Genomic DNA, 17,926 nt, shown 5'->3' on the forward strand with positions numbered 1-17,926 from the left:
TTTAATGATAAAAAATAAAATTTTTGTTAATGGGTATTTTTTTTAAAAATATTTTTTTCTTAAAAAATGAATAAAGTTAACATTAGTTAACACAAAAAGTTTAAAATGGATTAAAAAAAAGATTTTTTAAAAGTTAAGAAGGAGAAAAATATACATTTATAAAATAAAAGAGAATAAAATATCATTTTAGCATCTTACAGAAGAAAAAAAGAAGAGAGAGAAATTTTCTCTTTTATTTATTTACTTGGCACTACAGTAGATAAAGAGTTATGTTCTAGTTCAATTTGAAATTTTGAATGCTTCATCATAGATTTATAGACAAGTACGTTATTTATTTTTGTGAGTCACCCAAGACAAGAACAGTGCACGTGTAAAGAGAAGAGCGTATATATATAGCTACTTCAAAGTTGATATAAAATTGTATGCAACGACGTAACTGAACTTGTAAAATCAACTCTTGGGAGTTTATCATTATACATATGATGATATAATAAGCAAATGAATGGGTTGTTTAAGCAAATTGGGTTCTTATTATATTGACATGGTATGAATGAATGACAAAAAAAAAGTAATAATAATGGGAAGATGAGAGTAGGTAATTAGGTTATTAATTGTGTGTAATTTTCCAACCATTGGTCACCATCAATAAAAGTTATGTTGAGGAATGGAAGAGCTTGTGTATCGTTTAATCTCTGCACATATGGTGCCCTCATTGCCATGCTAGCTCCGGGACCAGAGCAATTGTACTCTCCATAGAATATGGTCCTGCGTGCATTCATGCATCCATTTATTTAAAATAATCACACCGGTTTAGTAGTTTTAATTCATTCTATAGTGACTATTATTACTTACTGATCCCTTGAAGGGTCATTGAAATCGTTCCAACCTTCAGGGGCAATGATATCTGACATTGTTGTTGACACAAAAACAACACGTGAGTATGGTCTCCATGCCCTTCCTAACCATATTCTCCCACTCCCTCCTATTGTGCTGTTCACAAACACAAATCCTGTGTTATCATCCATGGATACTCTTCCATGAGCTGTCACTGCACCATTTATGCTCCTGTATCCTTGTGGCACTGGATTCGCTATAGAAACTATTTCACAATTCTGTACACACCAATATATGGCTAAGTTGTACTACTACTAAGTTTGTGCTAATCGATTATACAGTCATTCAATCACATTCGATATGTTAAGAGAATACCTCGTAAAAGGACCTTCCATCGCCAAATATGAAATCAATTGAGCCTTGGATATAGCAATCCCTGAAGTAATGGCGACCCTTATCATCATGAAGGGTGTCTTGTGCTCCAAAGAATCCACAACCCTTGAATTCAGCTTGATCTCCTGATATTCTGATTGCTACTGCTTGTGCTCCTTCAACCCCAGGACTTGGCATTGGTGCCAAGTTCTGTTTCAAAGAGCATATATATATATATATATATAACAAAGTTGAATTTATGTTAGTGTTATGATTAATTGTAACATAAGGTTAATCTTCTCGAAAGTTCAACACATATTAGCGCCACAAGTGTACGGTAAACTAGGGTTGACACGAATTAACCCTAATTAGTTCCTTTTGGTTCCATTACGTGATTTTTTGAATGACAAATAACTATTTTTAATCATAATAATGTACATTATTATCATTACAGGGGTGCCATTTGCATTTGAATATTGCTTGTCCTTCTCAGCTTATACAATGATATCACTGCCTCTTTTATGTTCTCTTTGTGGAAAGAAAAAATATATGGGGTTGGCCCCATGCATGAAACTACTAATTAAGTTAAATTAATTAATGTCAAAATCGTATACTGGGATACGAATTTTTTAGAATATTCATGATACTCGGTATCTAATCATATTTGCAGTGCACTTATTTATTTATATTTGAACAGGACAAAATTAGATAAAATATTAGAGGAAATAAAAAATATTTATATAATAAAATAAAATTTGAAAAAAATAAATTAAAATTTATATATAATTTATATGTAAAAAATTTAAAATTAGATATAATATTCTAAAAATAAATTCGAATTCAAAACTACTGAAAGATAATAAATGTATTATCATTCGGCCAATTCACTATTAGTATATATCTATTTGAACTTGACTTTTTATTTAGAAATTGCTTTATCATTATTTTTTTATTTGGTAGCTAATTAATTAACTGGTGTACCTTTTCATTTGAAACTCTCAAACCCATCATTGTCTAGCTAAGTGCTTTTGCTGAGAAGAGCACGCAATTGCTTATTTAAGAATATAATTAAGAATAATTAATTAATTAAATTGCTTAATTGCGACAGATTTGTATCATATAGATGATTAACGTCACTACTAATGATACCCATTAACACATAACAAATGTTTTTTTTTTTGTGAATGATTATCCAACTAACAATTAACATTTGTATATCTTAATAATAAATTAAACATACATCTCTCTCTTCTTCTTACTTCTGTTCCTCTTTTGAAAACAAACTATATTTGGATTCATTAAATATTGTTTGATTCAGTATGTATCTCATCTTCTATTAGATACAGATATAAAAAAATATTTTTGTTAGACATATCCACAAAGACACTTCCATTAAATATAGTCATAAACAAGAGTTGGCAGGAACATTGTTGGTAACGTAGTGGGATTGTATATATATATCGCATACTTCCTTAGCTAGCCGTGCAAGCCCTACTGCAAACTGCCGTCTCCCATCGCGCTGTTCAAGACGCACGTTATCCCTCGGTACTATATATCTACATATTCACAATCAATGAAGATACAGAATTAATGACAAAATGGCAAAAAAATTGTTGGTCCATGGTTTTAGTTGCTATATATCCACATCCACAATCAATGAAGATAAAGAATCTTTAATTCTCTTTTCTTTTTACTTTTAACATTTCTGATTTAATTCCATTTTCATTCACAATTTAGTTACCGTTGACTCTCTCCACTCCGCAAATGTACTGGATATTCAATTCACTAAGTATGTAGATGTTTATTTTAATTCTTAATTGAATGATTATTTTATTAGATTCAGTTTAAATATATACAATTAACAAATGCTGGATGTTCATTTCAATAGATAATCGGATGATTATTTTAATAACTACGTAGATAGTTGTTTGATGACGATCCCGACAGTAACCGGGGAGGGGGTTACAAGGGAAGGAAGAGTGATTTGGAAGATGAAAACTGTTTGTAATTTAGAGTTTGAATAGTTATTTCTGAATGTGATTTTTGAATTTAAAATAATTTGTGGAATGATTTTTATTTTTTATTCTATTGAACTAAATAAACTCATTATTTATATTGTCAAAATTTTTTATTATCTTTCTAGCGAGCTGCTACAACAATCATGAAATTATCATTAAGCACTAATTAATAATTGTATGGAACATTATTAAGGTGTAATAATTAAGTAGTGGAAATTAAATGAAGAGCGATAACTAAATGGATTCCACTTAAGGGTAAACTAAAGAAAAAAGGTAAACCAAATAATTAATGGATTATTAAGAATGGTACCTCTTTTACCAAGAGGGCCAATAATAAAAGTGAGAAAAGTTGAAATTTTATGAGGGCCAGCCAAATTGATGATTGAGCATAGATATATTCCAGAATATAATCTAAGCCTTGAAAATTCAAAATCCACAAACTATTCATATATGGCAAGTGAGGAATAGTTATCCACTAAAGCAGTAGTGGAGTACCTATTTTTGTGCTTTACCCTAAGGTCCACATATGCAATGGTTTATACTTTATTTATACTCCAATTATTCAAGCTTAAAATTTTATAAGGTGCATAGTGCATAACCACTCCTTTATAACAGTGAGATTCCTTAGAAGAAAAAGTTTCATTCCTTACCAATAATCATTCTTGTTTTTTGCTTAGGGATAAAATTAATATGAGAATTGAGTTTGAATGCTTAATATATAATTATTTAATATTATAATATGCTGTACACTTTAGATTTTAGAAAAGAATAAGTACAGAGAATTAAGTTTTAATTAATTAATATTAGTCAATTTTTTATCATAAATTTTTTTAACTGCCACTTTGTTTTGAGAATTTAAAATTCAGAGTTTATAATTTAAAGTTTAGAAATTAATTTTTTAATTAAAATTTAAAGGTTTTTTTTTAATTTGACTTATATTAACTGAAAGAATCGGCTTCCTAATTGAATTATATGGAAAAAAAAAATTCTTCTCACATGACATAGACTAAAAAAAGAATATAAGAGAATGAATGTATGTGTGGAATTTCCTAGCTTCAGTCTCACAAGTCAAAAATTAAATAAATTAAAAAAAACATAGTTGGAAAAGAAATGATGAGAAAATATGGTTGCCAGTAACAAGGGAATAATAATCTACTAATTAGTGGCAAGATTCAAGAATCTTTTTCCAAAGGGCTAAGGGTTCAATTTGTGTCATTATACACATATTCTTCTATTGAAAATGATTTATGATTTATAAATAATATTAGCAGATTATATTCTTATAAAGATCTACAATAGCCAAATTAAAGGGAATGAAAAGGCATTTGTTTTTATTGTCTAGACTACTTTTAACATATTATTAGTCGTAAAGTGTTTTACTTTACACCAAGAACATCTAATCTAAAATGCATGCTATTTATATTTGAGAATTTTGAAATATTATCTTCAATATAATAAGAGCAACAAAGAATCTTTATTAAAGTAATGATAGTATATATATTATGATTAGATATTTGAATAAAAGATATTATTTATGGAGTTAAGCTCTAAAATAATTTTTGTATTAAAATTATTATTGAAGTTTTAATTGTATCAATTATATTATTGAGATTAATAAAAGGATATTATGTTAATTTCTGACCATTTTTTATTAATAGTGTAATAATATGGTTTGATGATGTAAACTGTTAATTAATGACACGTGTCACTTTATAGTTTGATTACATATAATAATATGATAATATATTGATCAATGATACATAATATATTAACGTAAATGATTGTACCACATGTCACAATATTATTTAATCACACATCAATTTGTATCAAATGTCTAAAAGCTAATTAGTATAATTAGAATATCAGAAACGATCACTCTAAGCCTTAACTCATTATTTATGCTAATAACATATATCAAAATAAATTCTTACTTTATACAAAAGACATACAAATAACTTCTTCTAAGTTATACAGCAACATGATACAATAATGTCATTTCTTTATTTCAGTGTCTATTCAGTAATATATTGCATAAGTTTCTCCTTGTCACATCTCACATATAACTCATAGCAGTGGCTTTTAGAACCATGATCGTCTAATTATTATAGCATGAAAAAGAAAACAATTATATAATAATGAAAAATTGCCACTTTGGTCCACTTTTTTATTTTTCATATTGGAAAGAAGATGGAGTATCACATGAGTATGAGAGTATATGGTGCTTTACGCAAGTGTGATGGTTTGGAAATCGTTGGATCCGATTTTATGACTTGTAAAGAAATTGTTTGGTCCGATTTCTTTGGACCCAAAAAAAATTTGAATGTAAAGCATGAAATTGGTGGGTCCGATTTTCATGCACTGCCTTCCATAAACCACAAATCGAACGGTTCGATTTGTGTTCTCTTTCAACTGCAATAAATCGAACCGTCCGATTTCTTCCCTTCACCTGAACACCGTCACAACGATGTAAAACTCCCCCAAATTCCATAACCCAGCATTATACCAAATGAAAATAATAAAGAGAAAAAGACAAGTCCCTTTGTTTATTGGCACATAAAAGACAAGTACTGAGGACCAAACTCTTTGGCAGCAATTTGTGGCAACAATGGAATTCTCTTTGACTCTTGTTGTTATTACTATTTTTTTTTCTCTCTAAAATTTCAAGAAAATTCTAGAATTTTTTTATTAATATTCAGTTCGATTAAATTCCAAAAATTAATTTTGACAGTTCTACTATGTACTTGACTCCAGTACTAAAATCTTAAACTAAGAATATATCCAATTTAATTTTAATGCATTATTATTATAAAGAAATTACACACATATATATTAGTAAAAATAATTAATTTTTGTATTTATTATTAAATAATATTTTATAGTTGAATAATTTTGTAAATGACTATTAGGATATTAAAATTCAACTCTCTCTAGTCACCAAAAAATTCAACTCTCTCTGTATACTTTAATGTTAATGAATGAGTTAGTTATATTACTTTATTATTAAAATAGCATAGAATTAGATAATACCATTCACACACCTAATTAATATTATTATATGAAATATTCATTGAATTAGAGAAAAAAGATAAAAGAAAAAATAGTACAAATTATCATTTAAACATGAGATTAAGGCATTAACAATGTAAATTTTTTTACAATAGTTGAATCACATCTGTTTTATTTAGATAATTATTTGTAAGTAATTATAAAAAATATTTTTTTTTCTACCATGAATGCAAACAAATGGCATAGCAATGGTGAAAAAAAAAAAAACTCTTTGATACATATTCCAATTTCTCTGTCTTCTTCTGAAGTTTTCATATAGCCATATTTCTCTCTACTTTGCTGTTCCCACCCCTTCTCTCTCTCTCTTCACCATAATCACAAAGTTCTAATCTTTATCACTCTGCAACTCCAAATTCTCCTTCAAAACAATCCCTTTTCTCTTCTTTGAGAATGCCAGACTCCTGTGAAGAAAAATCTGAACTTCCTTCCAAGTCAAAGCCACAAGAAGAACATGGTTTTCCCATGGATTTTGATATATACCTTGAAAGTTCATCATGGCCCATGGATCACACCCCTTCTGCTTCCAACCCCATGTCTCCTTTCATCATAACAACCTCCTCTGAACAACCTTTTTCTCCTCTCTGGGCTTTCTCTGATGTTGAAGATGATCACAGGCATGTCAGGGTTGTTGCAGGTTCAGCTTTCTCTGAGGCCATGGATTCATCTCTTGTTTCATGTTATTTTTTGGTTTTGTGAGTTTTATTCAATGGTTCAAATTTTTGTACTTGCTTGATTCATAGTTGACTGTAACTTGAACACCTCTCACTAAACTTGCTTTAATTGATTGGGAAATTTAAGAGGGTCTTGAATTATATATTTCACTATAATTTTCTGTTATTTGGAATTTTAGCTGTATACTTCATATCTCAGAATATATGTATATTGAGGTAGTATTATTTTTGTTTAATAAAAAAGAAAAAAAAATACTTAATTAAGCTTTGCTACATATATCTGCTATCTGGGTTTAATGCTGAAATACTTTTTCATTTCTCTCTTTTCAATTTGATACTTTCAATAGCTAAACTTCATGGCTTCCCATGATTGTTGTCTTTTCATCTTTCAATTCCTTAACTTTCAAGCTATGTCATACTTACAACAAAGCTTTTTTTCCTCTCCCTAGAATTCTTGATTTATTGGAATTTTGACTATAGCATGTGTATGTAAAAAGTGAATTTCTTGTTCTTGAAGTAAGCTCTTGATATTATAAGATGTGGGATTCACTCAAACATGTTATTACCATTTTGTAGCCTTTTTTGTGTTTTTGCTGTCACCTGCAGTTCTTCTAACTGAAGCTACTGCTTTCAGGTGATAATACAAATACAAATACAGCAATTGAAACTGAAAATCCGGTTGAAAATGATGACAACAAAAAAATAGTGTCACCCCCCTTTGTGCCTCTTCCACCTATAAAAATTCCAGATGGTTATTGTCTAATTAAGGAAAGAATGACACAAGCACTTCGCCACTTCAAACAGTTGACTGAACAGAATTTTCTGGCTCAGGTTTGGGCACCTGTGAGGAATGGCAACCGCTATGCACTCACAACTTCAGGTCAACCATTTGTTCTTGATCCACATAGTAATGGACTACATCAGTACAGAACAGTTTCCCTGATGTATATGTTTCCTGTTGATGGGGAGAATGATGAAATCTTGGGACTTCCCGGTCGAGTTTTTCAGCAGAAATTGCCAGAATGGACTCCCAATGTTCAGTATTATACAAGTAGAGAGTACTCTCGGAGAAACCATGCTCAACATTACAATGTCCGCGGAACGTTGGCTTTGCCTGTGTTTGAATCACCAGGGCAGTCATGTGTTGGTGTATTGGAGCTGATAATGACTTCAGAGAAGGTTAATTATGCTCCTGAGGTTGATAAAGTCTGCAAAGCCCTTGAGGTTGGTGTTTCTTTTCAACTCTGCTATTTATTTTAAGATGTGCATCACCTTGCCCGTCTTTGGTGAATATCATGTGATGGCTACGATGTATTCCTTCTGTCCAATAATCACATTGACAAAATTGGTACATCCAAATTTAATGTGTCTGATACACTTTGTGCTGTATCAGATTTGTTAATGTGATCATTATTATTGGACAGAGGATGTAATTCATATATCCTTCAAGATTGATTTGGCAATGTATTATTACACACAATTTTAAGATTCCTGAGTTACCTGCTGTCAGTTTCCTTGCAGGCAGTGAATTTGAGGAGTTCAGAAATTCTGGAACATCCATTTGCTCAGGTGATTGCATATTATGGACTATTTGGCTTCTGTCTTGATTCTTAGTATTTTCAGTGTTTAGGATTTGATGAAGGAATATTTCCTCTATCTTCTCATAGTTTGGTAATTCTTTTACACTAGATTTGCAACGAAGGTCGCCAGAATGCGTTAGCAGAGATTTTGGAGATATTGACAGTGGTATGTGAAACTCATAATTTACCTCTTGCACAAACATGGGTTCCCTGTAGGCATCGGAGTGTTTTGGCAAATGGCGGCGGTCTTAAGAAAAGCTGTTCTAGTTTTGATGGCCACTGCATGGGGCGAGTTTGCATGTCTGCCTCCGATGTAGCATTCTATGTCATTGATGCTCATACATGGGGTTTCCATGATGCTTGCGCCGAGCATCACTTACAACAAGGTCAAGGTGTTGCTGGCAGGGCATTTTTATCCCATAACATGAGCTTCTGTGGAAACATAACTCAATTCTGCAAAACTGATTATCCTCTAGTTCATTATGCTCTCATGTTTGGGTTAACCAGCTGTTTCGCAATCTGTTTACAAAGTTCTCATACCGGAAGTGATGATTATGTGTTGGAGTTTTTTCTGCCACCTAGCATCACAAACTTTTATGAACAAAAGGATTTGTTGGGATCTATATTGGCAACAATGAAGCAGAATTTCCAGAGTCTTAAGGTTGCTGCCGGTGTGGAACTCGAGGAGGGTTGTACAATTGAAGTTGTAGAACCAATAAATGAAAGAATTCATTTGAGCCTTGAATCTGTTCCAGTTGCTCAATCTGCTAAATCACCACCACCTACGCTCAACGCCTCGCTAAATAAGGATGATGGAGTGCCACAAGGTCCGCTAGAACAGCAAATGCCGGCATGGTTGGAAGATATAAATGATGGAGGGAATCTTGGTGATAATGCAGGTGGAAGCATGAATCCGATGACTTCCTTAGATGCTAAAATCAAGAAGAAACCCTCTGAAAGAAAACGTGGAAAAGCCGAGAAAATGATTAGTCTTGAAGTTTTGCAACGTTACTTTAGTGGAAGTCTGAAGGATGCTGCAAAGAGCCTTGGTGGTATGTTCATACTTTGATTTAGTTACAAGCAATGTTTCTTGTCTTATTTTCTCTGAAGCTCGAATGTGTTATTCTTGGTCTTGTTTGTACAGTTTGCCCGACGACTATGAAGCGTATCTGTAGGCAGCATGGAATATCTCGTTGGCCGTCAAGAAAGATCAATAAGGTTAACCGTTCCTTATCGAAGCTCAAGTGTGTCATTGAATCAGTCCGAGGTGCAGAAGGAGCATTTGCTTTGAATTCTGTAAATAAAGATCCACTTCCCATTGCTGCCGGTTCCTTTACCGAGCCTTGTACTTCAAAAATGTTCAACCGGAATGCCTCGTTGAGCATCCAGCCATCCAAGACTCGGATGAATGAAAATGATTTGGATACTTCGAGAGTATCAGAGACAAACCGACAGGTGAGGATGCAAGATCAATTGCTTGAAGGGGAACAGAGTCCTGAGAAGGTGATCCATGAAGAAGGTTGGTCTACTCAAGAAGTTGGCACTAAAGATCCAGAGAAGTTTAGAAATCTTAGTGGTTCAAGTGAAGATAGCGCAAATCCCCATTCTCACAATTCATGTCATGGTAGTCCCCCAAATGAAATTTCACCTGCAAATATATTCAGACCATTCAACAAAGAGAAATCTGTTCCGTTAGGAGTTTCGACAGAGTCAACAATGCAGCCAACTAATGCACTGAATTATGCAAATGCATATACTGCGCTTAACGTCGAGAGAACAGAACCTCAAGAACCATTTGGCAGAATGCTACTTGAGGGTGTTGGTAGTTCTAAAGACTTGAGAAATTTGTGCCCTTTGGAGGATCAAGCTTTAGAAGCTTGTGGGGTTAATCCACCATGTCATGACTTGGCTCCCAAGCAATGCATGATGGATACTACCCTTAATAGCAACAATACTATGATACCTTTTGCACCTAAGAAAGAGATGAAGAGTGTGACAATTAAGGCAACATATAAAGAAGATATCATAAGGTTTAGGGTGTTTTTGAACTGTGGCATTGTTGAACTGCAGGAAGAAATTTCAAAGAGATTGAAACTAGAAATTGGAGCATTTGATATAAAGTATCTGGACGATGATAATGAATGGGTTTTGATATCATGTGATGCAGATCTTCAGGAGTGCATGGATGTTTTAACTTCATCAGGAAGCAACATGATAAGGCTTGTGGTGCATGACACAGTTTCCATTCTTGGAAGCTCTTGTGAGAGCTCTGGGAACTGAGGATAAATAGGCTTGTATATATAGTTCCTAAGTTTGTACTCAATTATTTAGATTGTTGTACTTATGCAAGGATAGTTTTTTCCCCCAAAATTTTTTAAAGGATTGTGGTTTCTGATCAGTTCAAATTGCATAGCATGACAGTTTCCAATTCTTTAAGATTATGTGATTCAAAAATGTATGTACTCACTAAAAATCAACTACTAGTTTTCTGCAAGTCTGTTCTAATTACACTAAAAATGATTTACATATATTCTTATCTCTTAAAAACAATGTGACATAGCTATTAAAAATAACAGTGAGAATCAAAAGGGCAGATGAACTCAAAAAGCTTCAATATTCAGTCAAGTGTGAAACCATCGCAACAGCTGCGCCTAGATGGTTAGTAAATTCAAGGTACAAAGAGATCCAATGATGAATCAGAATGATTTTATCAACATGGAATGCAAGTGAGCCCCTATGAATCTTGCTCAAGTGAAAACACAAATGAACCTACTTTGCAACAGTCATCACCCTGTTTCTTGGATCTCCATTCTTGTTTTGCCTTTTAGGGAGACCTGCGGCAACTTTGTATTCTCTTCTTTTCATCAGAATCTCAATCACTCCGACGTTGTATATAGGACATCAAGGGGCATAGAAGGAGAGAAGAAAAGAACTTCATCATTGGCGTCCAGCCAAATCTAAAGCAGATAAAATTGTGAATAAAGATATTCACGAATTTTATAATAATCCTCGCACAAAGGACCTTCAATAACAATTTGCTGAGTACCAGAACTTCCGCCCTATTTACATAAAAAAAAAAAAAATAAGAAAGATCAGAACCTTGATTTAGGAATTTATCAGCGTCATTCGTACCAGCGTTTCGAAATGATCAATTTACTAATAAAAGGGTGAAAAATTGACAAATGTTCAGGAGAAGCACTTGCCTTCTGAGTTGTATCGCCGACTTTTCGGAGAGTTACATATTCTCCACATCGCAAAGCCCCACCAGAAAATTCCACCTGTAAATGGTTTTCATGTCATGATACACATTTTTATGAAGCAAATCCCACCAATTCTTTTCACTCAAATTTGGGTTGGAAAATGTTTGCAACTAACATTTTAAACATGATCAGTTTTCATGAAGGAACTGAAGAATCACCTGAACACCCTTGCTTGAGAGGAACTGCTTGAAATCTGCCAATTTCAAATCACCAACAAGAACAGATTTATGGGGAGGAACTTGTGAAGAGACAGGGACTAGTGCAAGCATTTCATTTTCTGTTTTCTCAACTTCAGCATCAACCCAAGCTATTTCATATTCTCCCAGCTGCAGTTGAACTTATATTCATTATTCAACAACGAATTCCCAATCATGCAGGAAAATGCTTGGCAACAAACATATATATGAATTATAACAGTTTCAAAAATGTCTATTATTTACCTTTTTGAAGAGTACATTACTCATCAACTTCTCAGATAGTTGAACCTATATACCATGAACAAACATGACATGATTAATTTTTTACACCTTGAAATCTGATCCAGAAAACATCCCAAAATTAGAAGTTATTATACCTTGTAAGCACATAAATCAGAGGTAACATCAATTGTCTCTTCAATTTGTGGAGCATAGACGTGAGGACAAACATGCTTCAGGCAGTGCTGCTTCAGATGTTCTGTAGCTTCAGCTGATCCATGCACCAAAACCTTCCAAGAGAATTAAGACTAGTCATCATTTATGACAAAAAATGAGAAAGCCAAGAGAGTCTTACTACCTTTAGGGGCAGTAATTGTTATGTATTTGAAGCAAGTTCTTATCTAATGATGAATTAAGTAATTAAGTACTCAAAGCTCGTTCTTATGTAATTATGAAGTAATTATGCGTCAAAGCACCGAAGAGAATCTTACAAGCTTTAGGGGAGCCACATGGGAAAGAATATTTTTAATGGATCTTCCATCTGACCGGCCTTCGAAGTCCATATACACCAATGAACATCTGACTTGTACCTGAATAAAAACAATGTAATTTGGCAGATTTAATATTCATAAAAGATGGCCTTTGAGATAAACTTACACCTGAAAAGCGTGCTGAAGAAAAATTAAATTGAGCTATTGGATGACTGTCTGAAAAACAGAATTAGCAGCATCTTAGAAAGCTTTGTACATCTGTGGAAGTAATAAGTTCAATGACATTGAACGTGCAAACATGAAAAAAAGAGTAAAGAGATTCAACTTAGTTCATCCAGTCAATTGATTCTCAGCACAACAGTTAAAATTCAAATGCATGTATATAAATTTTCAATTTATAAGCAGAAACAAAAAAATATATTGCTGCTTACAGTCCTTTCATCAGATATGACTTTTGATGGCTTTGTATCAAGTATCAAACTTGCAGCACCTTCATCTAGTTTTCCATTTATATCACCTCCTGCCTGAAAGAAAATAGGAAAAGCTATAAACAACAAGTATTTTTTATAATATATGGTTGCATATACAAGAAAAATTTTCATTCGTAATATCAGGTTGTAACAATTATTTTAGAATTTAGAAGAAATGAGGGGTATATGCTATGAGACTTACATGCATTGCTCCCTGATCCATGTCTTCATCCTTTATTACATAATCATCTGGATTTATGACTTCACCGAAATCATCCCACTCTGATGTATTCTCATAACAAGGAAACATTGGGGCAATGCTTGTTGAAGGTGGAACAAACCCATCTATTAATATGTCCCTGTATCCTCCACCTCGTGGACCAGCAGCTGGAAGTGCAGTTCAAATTACTTATGGTAAGATTTTAGACATTTGAAAAAGAAAAGGTCCATGACCAAAAAGAAAAAAAAAAAAAGAAAAGGGTAAAAGTTAACACAACATAAAATCCTTGTGCAAGAAACTCTCAAGAGATGCATAACAAAACTTTTCAGGAGACGCAAAATAACTGAGAAATATATATACCTCATATTTATTTAAGTTAATTGGGGCATGCTCACGTTAAAAGTTCATAAAATAATAAATATTTGAAAGGTGTTGAATCTGACAATTTGATTCAGTTTGTCTAATTTATTGAAATGGTCATTTTGTAGGATAAGGTAAAATGTCATTGTTCTTCTAATTTAACATTTAAATGCAAGGTATCCTAAGGCTCAAAACCAATTGAAGACAAACAAATGCATTTCTACAGTTTTAGAAAATTTCAAACATACTACTGATGAATATGAAATAGTCAAAGCAGAATGGTTATGCTTACAGAAACATGAGCTAGATAAATATCTAATCTAATCCAAAACATTTAACCGAAAAACCGCAAAATAGCACCAGGTTTATGCCATATCTTCTACTTGCGTGGGGGAAAAAAAAAAAAACACTTTTAAAAAAAATAGCTCCAAAACCATTTGTAAGACTCCTTACCTTCAGCTGATAGATGATCATTGCTAGCATCAACAACCATTGGATCACTAACATTATTATCAGGCCCCTGAGATGCTTTCAATTCTTCTTCTTTCATAAGACTAGCTTTTAAAGCTTCTTCTTTCTTTATTCTATTTTGCTCTTCTTCATAGGCAATTAGTTCGTCCCCAACTAAAGGAACCCGCTTTGACACAGTGACTTTGACGGCTTTTGGAGGTGGATCAGCCTGAAGCATACGAGCTAGTGTTGCATACTATGTATCCAACACATAAGGATTGACCCAAAACATGCGATGGCAGAAACCAATTGTAAGTGCTTAAGAATATGAATTATAGATAAAAGTAAGTTTACATGATCAATGATCCTTTTGCCATTCTCATTGCACCACAATAACAAAGAAATCAATGAAAAAAAACCTCTAGAATTCTTCAAAAATCAAATTGGAAGTATATTCTACAGGGCTAAGAAAATATCTAACATGCTAAAATTCACACGATACTTATGTGTGTGGGGCTAAAAATTTGTGTCAAGAGAACATTGCTGCTGAGAAAATCGCTTGGTATAATAACAACACTATCTCAATTTGCTGCCACATACAACTAAATTCTTTATATAATCACTTGCACTAGATGCCTCAGATGTGAAATAGGTAAACCCTGCTATACCTTATTTTGTTTCAAATCTAACACTAAAACATGATAGAAAAGGCCCAAAAGGGGAAAAAAAATCTATAATCTAAATAGATACCTGGCCTCTTTCAGTAAAAAGCACAAGATTTTTCACGTCGCTGGCCCACTCAACAAATATATCATGAGAAAAACCAGTTTCCAAGCTGGCCATGGATGCCAGGACAACCTATGGAAGACACATCAGAGTCAGTAAGGAGGTTGATGTGATTAAAAGCAAGCATTCAAATTCAACCTACCTTTGGACCATCTGGAGCATTGTCAAGCTCAGCCTTGTTAATCAGAAGTGTGATATACCTGCAAGTACAAGACACAAGAAAAACAATATTAAATAACCACACACAAAACATCTCAGAGGAATAAAAAAGGAGCGAATACAAATATTACTCCAAACTTAAGAGACTGCTTACTTGAGAAGAAATATATTCTCACGAGTTTGTTCAAAGGACTTTGCTATGGAATCACTCATCCACTCAAGGAAACTCTTCACATAATCTATTGTGCTGGATGCAACATAAGTCAGAAAGTATATAGGATAGGTCAAGTTTTCGTCAGCCCAGTACTGCAATCAGAAATAACTAGTGTCAACTGACACATAAATTCAGGAATAAAAATGAAAAAGGAGAGTGAAATTGTAAAAGCACAATATCTGCACTGACCGATTCTAAAATCAAAATAAGTTCCAACACCCGTCCAGCAGTGTCAATAGGAAGTAATACATTGCCACCTGCCCTTAGAGTCTTCTTTAAGATATCTAAAAATCAAGCAGATATACGATAAGAATAACCAATGCACATGAATCCATAAATGTATAATTCATGTCACAAACAAACATATTTGTTTGCTCTTAATAGATAAGAGATAAAGTCACATACCACCAAATTCTTTATCCTTTTGACGTCTGTAAGGCTGATTGTTCAAAGCATTGTAAGCATCTGTTATTAGAACAGCTGGTCTCACAAAAGAACCTAGAACAGTTCCATTCAAATGCCTAATAAAAATTAGATTGATAAGTACCTTTCTTCTTGCTATATAAATATGAGATGAAATATAACATTGAAAGCTAAAATATTTTTTACCTTTCCCTCCGATGATTAAAATCAACAGCATATATCACATCCTCACCATCCTTTGTAATTTTCCATATAGTGCCTCCCAACAAATGTCCAGCAACGTGAGGTGCAATCACAATTCCCTCTCCCTTGCCTATCAGTTGTTTAAGTTATGCAACATGTAAATTTTGGATTTTCAGATGGACTTCAAAGAAATTTTACCATAGACAGGGAATTTCGTTATGGTCATTGGTGTTGCCGTTGCATAGGATTAGGGGGTTCAGAAACTAACTTATAGTGTTTACGCATACAGACAATTAGAAAAGGAAGTAGGGAGAAAGGAGAAAAGGAGAGCATAAGAAGGTAACCTGAGAAATGATGATTTTGAGAGTATGTTAGCTTTGTTACACTTTGGAATGCAGAATCAATATCATCAAGTGTGAACAGATCAAACTCTGATACTTGCTGCAAAAAAAAAATGAGATACATCTGAATCTAACTATTTGGTTATAACATGCACATTTTCCGAATGCTGCTTACTGAAAAATAAAGCTCTGACATAAAAACAAAAGAGGTCCAATCCAAAAGCCTACAAATAAAAAAGAATACCCTAAAACCCTATTAACCTAGATGAAATTTCACCTTTCTTGAGAGGAACTGGTCATACATGGTGAGAAGGCCCAATCTATAGACAGGCTCAGTCGAAAATACCGGAGCAGCAAGTCCGAGCTGCTTCATGGCATATGGGAGGGCACCAAGGTGAAGGGTATCCGGATGTGAAAGCAACACAGCATCAATAGTTGGTGCTACCCTACATTACATTACATTGCCAGCCACAACACAACCTTAACGATGAATCCAATATAACAAAAACACAAGCATGCTCAAACACCAATGCCATTGTCACCATGAACATTGCATTTCCCAATTCCCATTAACAATAAATTCAGTATGCCAGTACTAATCAAAAACTAGGAGAGCTGAAAATAGCATCATAAATTAATGATATGAAAGATATTTAGATGAAAAATAGCGAGTGAGTGAATGAGAGGGAGTTACTTGGAGAGGGGATGAAGGAGGGAAGGGTCAAAATGGTCATTCCAGCCACAGTCGACGAGGAAGTTGAAGCCATCGATGGAGACCAAATAGGAGAGAGGGTTCTCGTTGTACACTCCACACAGTGGCGTTACCTGCACCGAAGTTCCCATCTTTTCTGCTACGCTATGCGCTTTCTGCTGCTACCTTGAGCTACGACCCCAAACACTGCAACCTCATGGGGTTTAAACTTGAGAGAGAGAGAGAGAGAGAGAGAGAGAGAGAGTTAATAAAGAACCAAGAGAGTAAATCATGTAATAGTTAATCGATAGTGAAAATGTTAAAAAAAGTTATTTTTATTGATAAACCCTAGTAAATATTTTTATTTACAAAAACTCATTCTTTGCCAATTGATATTGGCATTTGGCACAATCAGATTCTCAAAAAATAAATAAATAAATTAGAAGATAGCAACATATATTTTGAGATTTTCAACGCTACACCAACCAACCCAGTAGTAGTGTGTTACGACTAGAAGCCCCAGACCACAAACGAAGGAAGAAAGAAAGAAGAGAACAATAACATTCCTTCCCCTCTTTAATACCAACGAATTCTGCTACTTCTTCTACTAACTACCCTTTAAATTATACCATTCTATTATATTCTCTCTTTCTCTCTCTTCAATCACGGTTTTTTCGTTTGATGATGGCTATGGTGACTGCAACGAGCTCTTCTCCGAGCTCACTCCAGCTTCGATTGGCCTTCAATGCCGCCAATTGCAGGAGATTCCCCTTCACTCTTCGTTTCCGGACCCTCAATTTCAACCCTCGTCTTCGCCTTTTCTGTGTCGCCGAGACTGGAAATGGTCCTGACAAGGCCTCGTGGACCGGCTCCGACCCCAAAGGCGACGGCTTTTCCGGTTGGTCCGACTCCGATGCCGCG

At 33.8% G+C, this 17,926-nt stretch overlaps 3 protein-coding genes across 6 annotated transcripts; 1 reads left to right on the forward strand and 2 right to left on the reverse strand.

The window, feature by feature from the left end:
- Window positions 1–475: 475 nt before the first annotated feature.
- On the reverse strand, window positions 476–1,411 carry LOC107490855 (probable pectinesterase 8). Its single transcript, XM_021144022.2, has 3 exons — window positions 1,210–1,411; window positions 853–1,112; window positions 476–765 (listed from the first exon to the last, which is right to left on the reverse strand). The coding sequence occupies exons 1-3, from the start codon at window positions 1,402–1,404 to the stop codon at window positions 600–602; spliced, it is 621 nt and encodes a 206-aa protein (XP_020999681.2). The 5' UTR covers window positions 1,405–1,411; the 3' UTR covers window positions 476–599.
- Window positions 1,412–6,548: 5,137 nt separating this feature from the next.
- LOC107491141 (protein NLP6) lies at window positions 6,549–11,035 on the forward strand. Of its 3 annotated transcripts, none has more exons than XM_016111917.3 (5): window positions 6,549–6,924; window positions 7,596–8,185; window positions 8,483–8,530; window positions 8,651–9,593; window positions 9,686–11,035. In XM_016111917.3, exons 1-5 carry the CDS (start codon window positions 6,681–6,683, stop codon window positions 10,819–10,821), a joined length of 2,961 nt encoding a protein of 986 aa, XP_015967403.1. In that variant the 5' UTR covers window positions 6,549–6,680; the 3' UTR covers window positions 10,822–11,035. The 3 variants fall into 3 exon arrangements, with proteins under 3 accessions (XP_015967403.1, XP_020999180.1, XP_020999181.1); XM_021143521.2 differs by having other exon boundaries at window positions 6,787–6,924; window positions 7,793–8,185; XM_021143522.2 differs by lacking the exon at window positions 6,549–6,924 and adding an exon at window positions 6,950–6,982 and having other exon boundaries at window positions 7,793–8,185.
- Window positions 11,036–11,136: 101 nt separating this feature from the next.
- LOC107491140 (cleavage and polyadenylation specificity factor subunit 2) lies at window positions 11,137–17,515 on the reverse strand. 2 transcript variants are annotated; one of them, XM_021143524.2, is made up of 19 exons: window positions 17,496–17,515; window positions 17,009–17,234; window positions 16,592–16,760; window positions 16,318–16,414; window positions 15,977–16,103; window positions 15,773–15,888; window positions 15,557–15,651; window positions 15,308–15,459; window positions 15,137–15,194; window positions 14,959–15,066; window positions 14,212–14,464; window positions 13,381–13,565; window positions 13,140–13,232; window positions 12,709–12,807; window positions 12,376–12,507; window positions 12,242–12,286; window positions 11,960–12,127; window positions 11,745–11,819; window positions 11,137–11,600 (listed from the first exon to the last, which is right to left on the reverse strand). In XM_021143524.2, the coding sequence occupies exons 2-19, from the start codon at window positions 17,155–17,157 to the stop codon at window positions 11,499–11,501; spliced, it is 2,223 nt and encodes a 740-aa protein (XP_020999183.1). In that variant the 5' UTR covers window positions 17,158–17,234; window positions 17,496–17,515; the 3' UTR covers window positions 11,137–11,498. The 2 variants fall into 2 exon arrangements, with proteins under 2 accessions (XP_020999183.1, XP_015967402.1); XM_016111916.3 differs by lacking the exon at window positions 17,496–17,515 and having other exon boundaries at window positions 17,009–17,279.
- Between the last annotated feature and the right edge of the window lie 411 nt (window positions 17,516–17,926).

The sequence above is a fragment of the Arachis duranensis genome, chromosome 5 (assembly GCF_000817695.3).
Source record: "Arachis duranensis cultivar V14167 chromosome 5, aradu.V14167.gnm2.J7QH, whole genome shotgun sequence".
NCBI classification, from domain to species: domain Eukaryota; kingdom Viridiplantae; phylum Streptophyta; class Magnoliopsida; order Fabales; family Fabaceae; genus Arachis; species Arachis duranensis.

Bases quoted from the DNA above. Each gene is read 5' to 3' on its own strand.
- LOC107490855 (XM_021144022.2), bottom strand. From the start codon at position 1,404: ATGCCAAGTCCTGGGGTTGAAGGAGCACAAGCAGTAGCAATCAGAATA. The intron at 1,113-1,209 runs GTATTCTCTTAA...TGGTGTGTACAG, and splicing joins ATGGAAGGTCCTTTTACGAG to AATTGTGAAATAGTTTCTAT. The intron at 766-852 runs GTAAGTAATAAT...GAATGCACGCAG, and splicing joins AATGACCCTTCAAGGGATCA to GACCATATTCTATGGAGAGT.
- LOC107491141 (XM_016111917.3), top strand. From the start codon at position 6,681: ATGCCAGACTCCTGTGAAGAAAAATCTGAACTTCCTTCCAAGTCAAAG. The intron at 6,925-7,595 runs GTTCAGCTTTCT...TACTGCTTTCAG, and splicing joins GCATGTCAGGGTTGTTGCAG to GTGATAATACAAATACAAAT. The intron at 9,594-9,685 runs GTATGTTCATAC...TTGTTTGTACAG, and splicing joins TGCTGCAAAGAGCCTTGGTG to TTTGCCCGACGACTATGAAG.
- LOC107491140 (XM_021143524.2), bottom strand. From the start codon at position 17,157: ATGGGAACTTCGGTGCAGGTAACGCCACTGTGTGGAGTGTACAACGAG. The intron at 15,889-15,976 runs GTAAAAAATATT...AATTTTTATTAG, and splicing joins TTTAATCATCGGAGGGAAAG to GCATTTGAATGGAACTGTTC. The intron at 15,652-15,772 runs GTATGTGACTTT...CTTGATTTTTAG, and splicing joins AAAGGATAAAGAATTTGGTG to ATATCTTAAAGAAGACTCTA.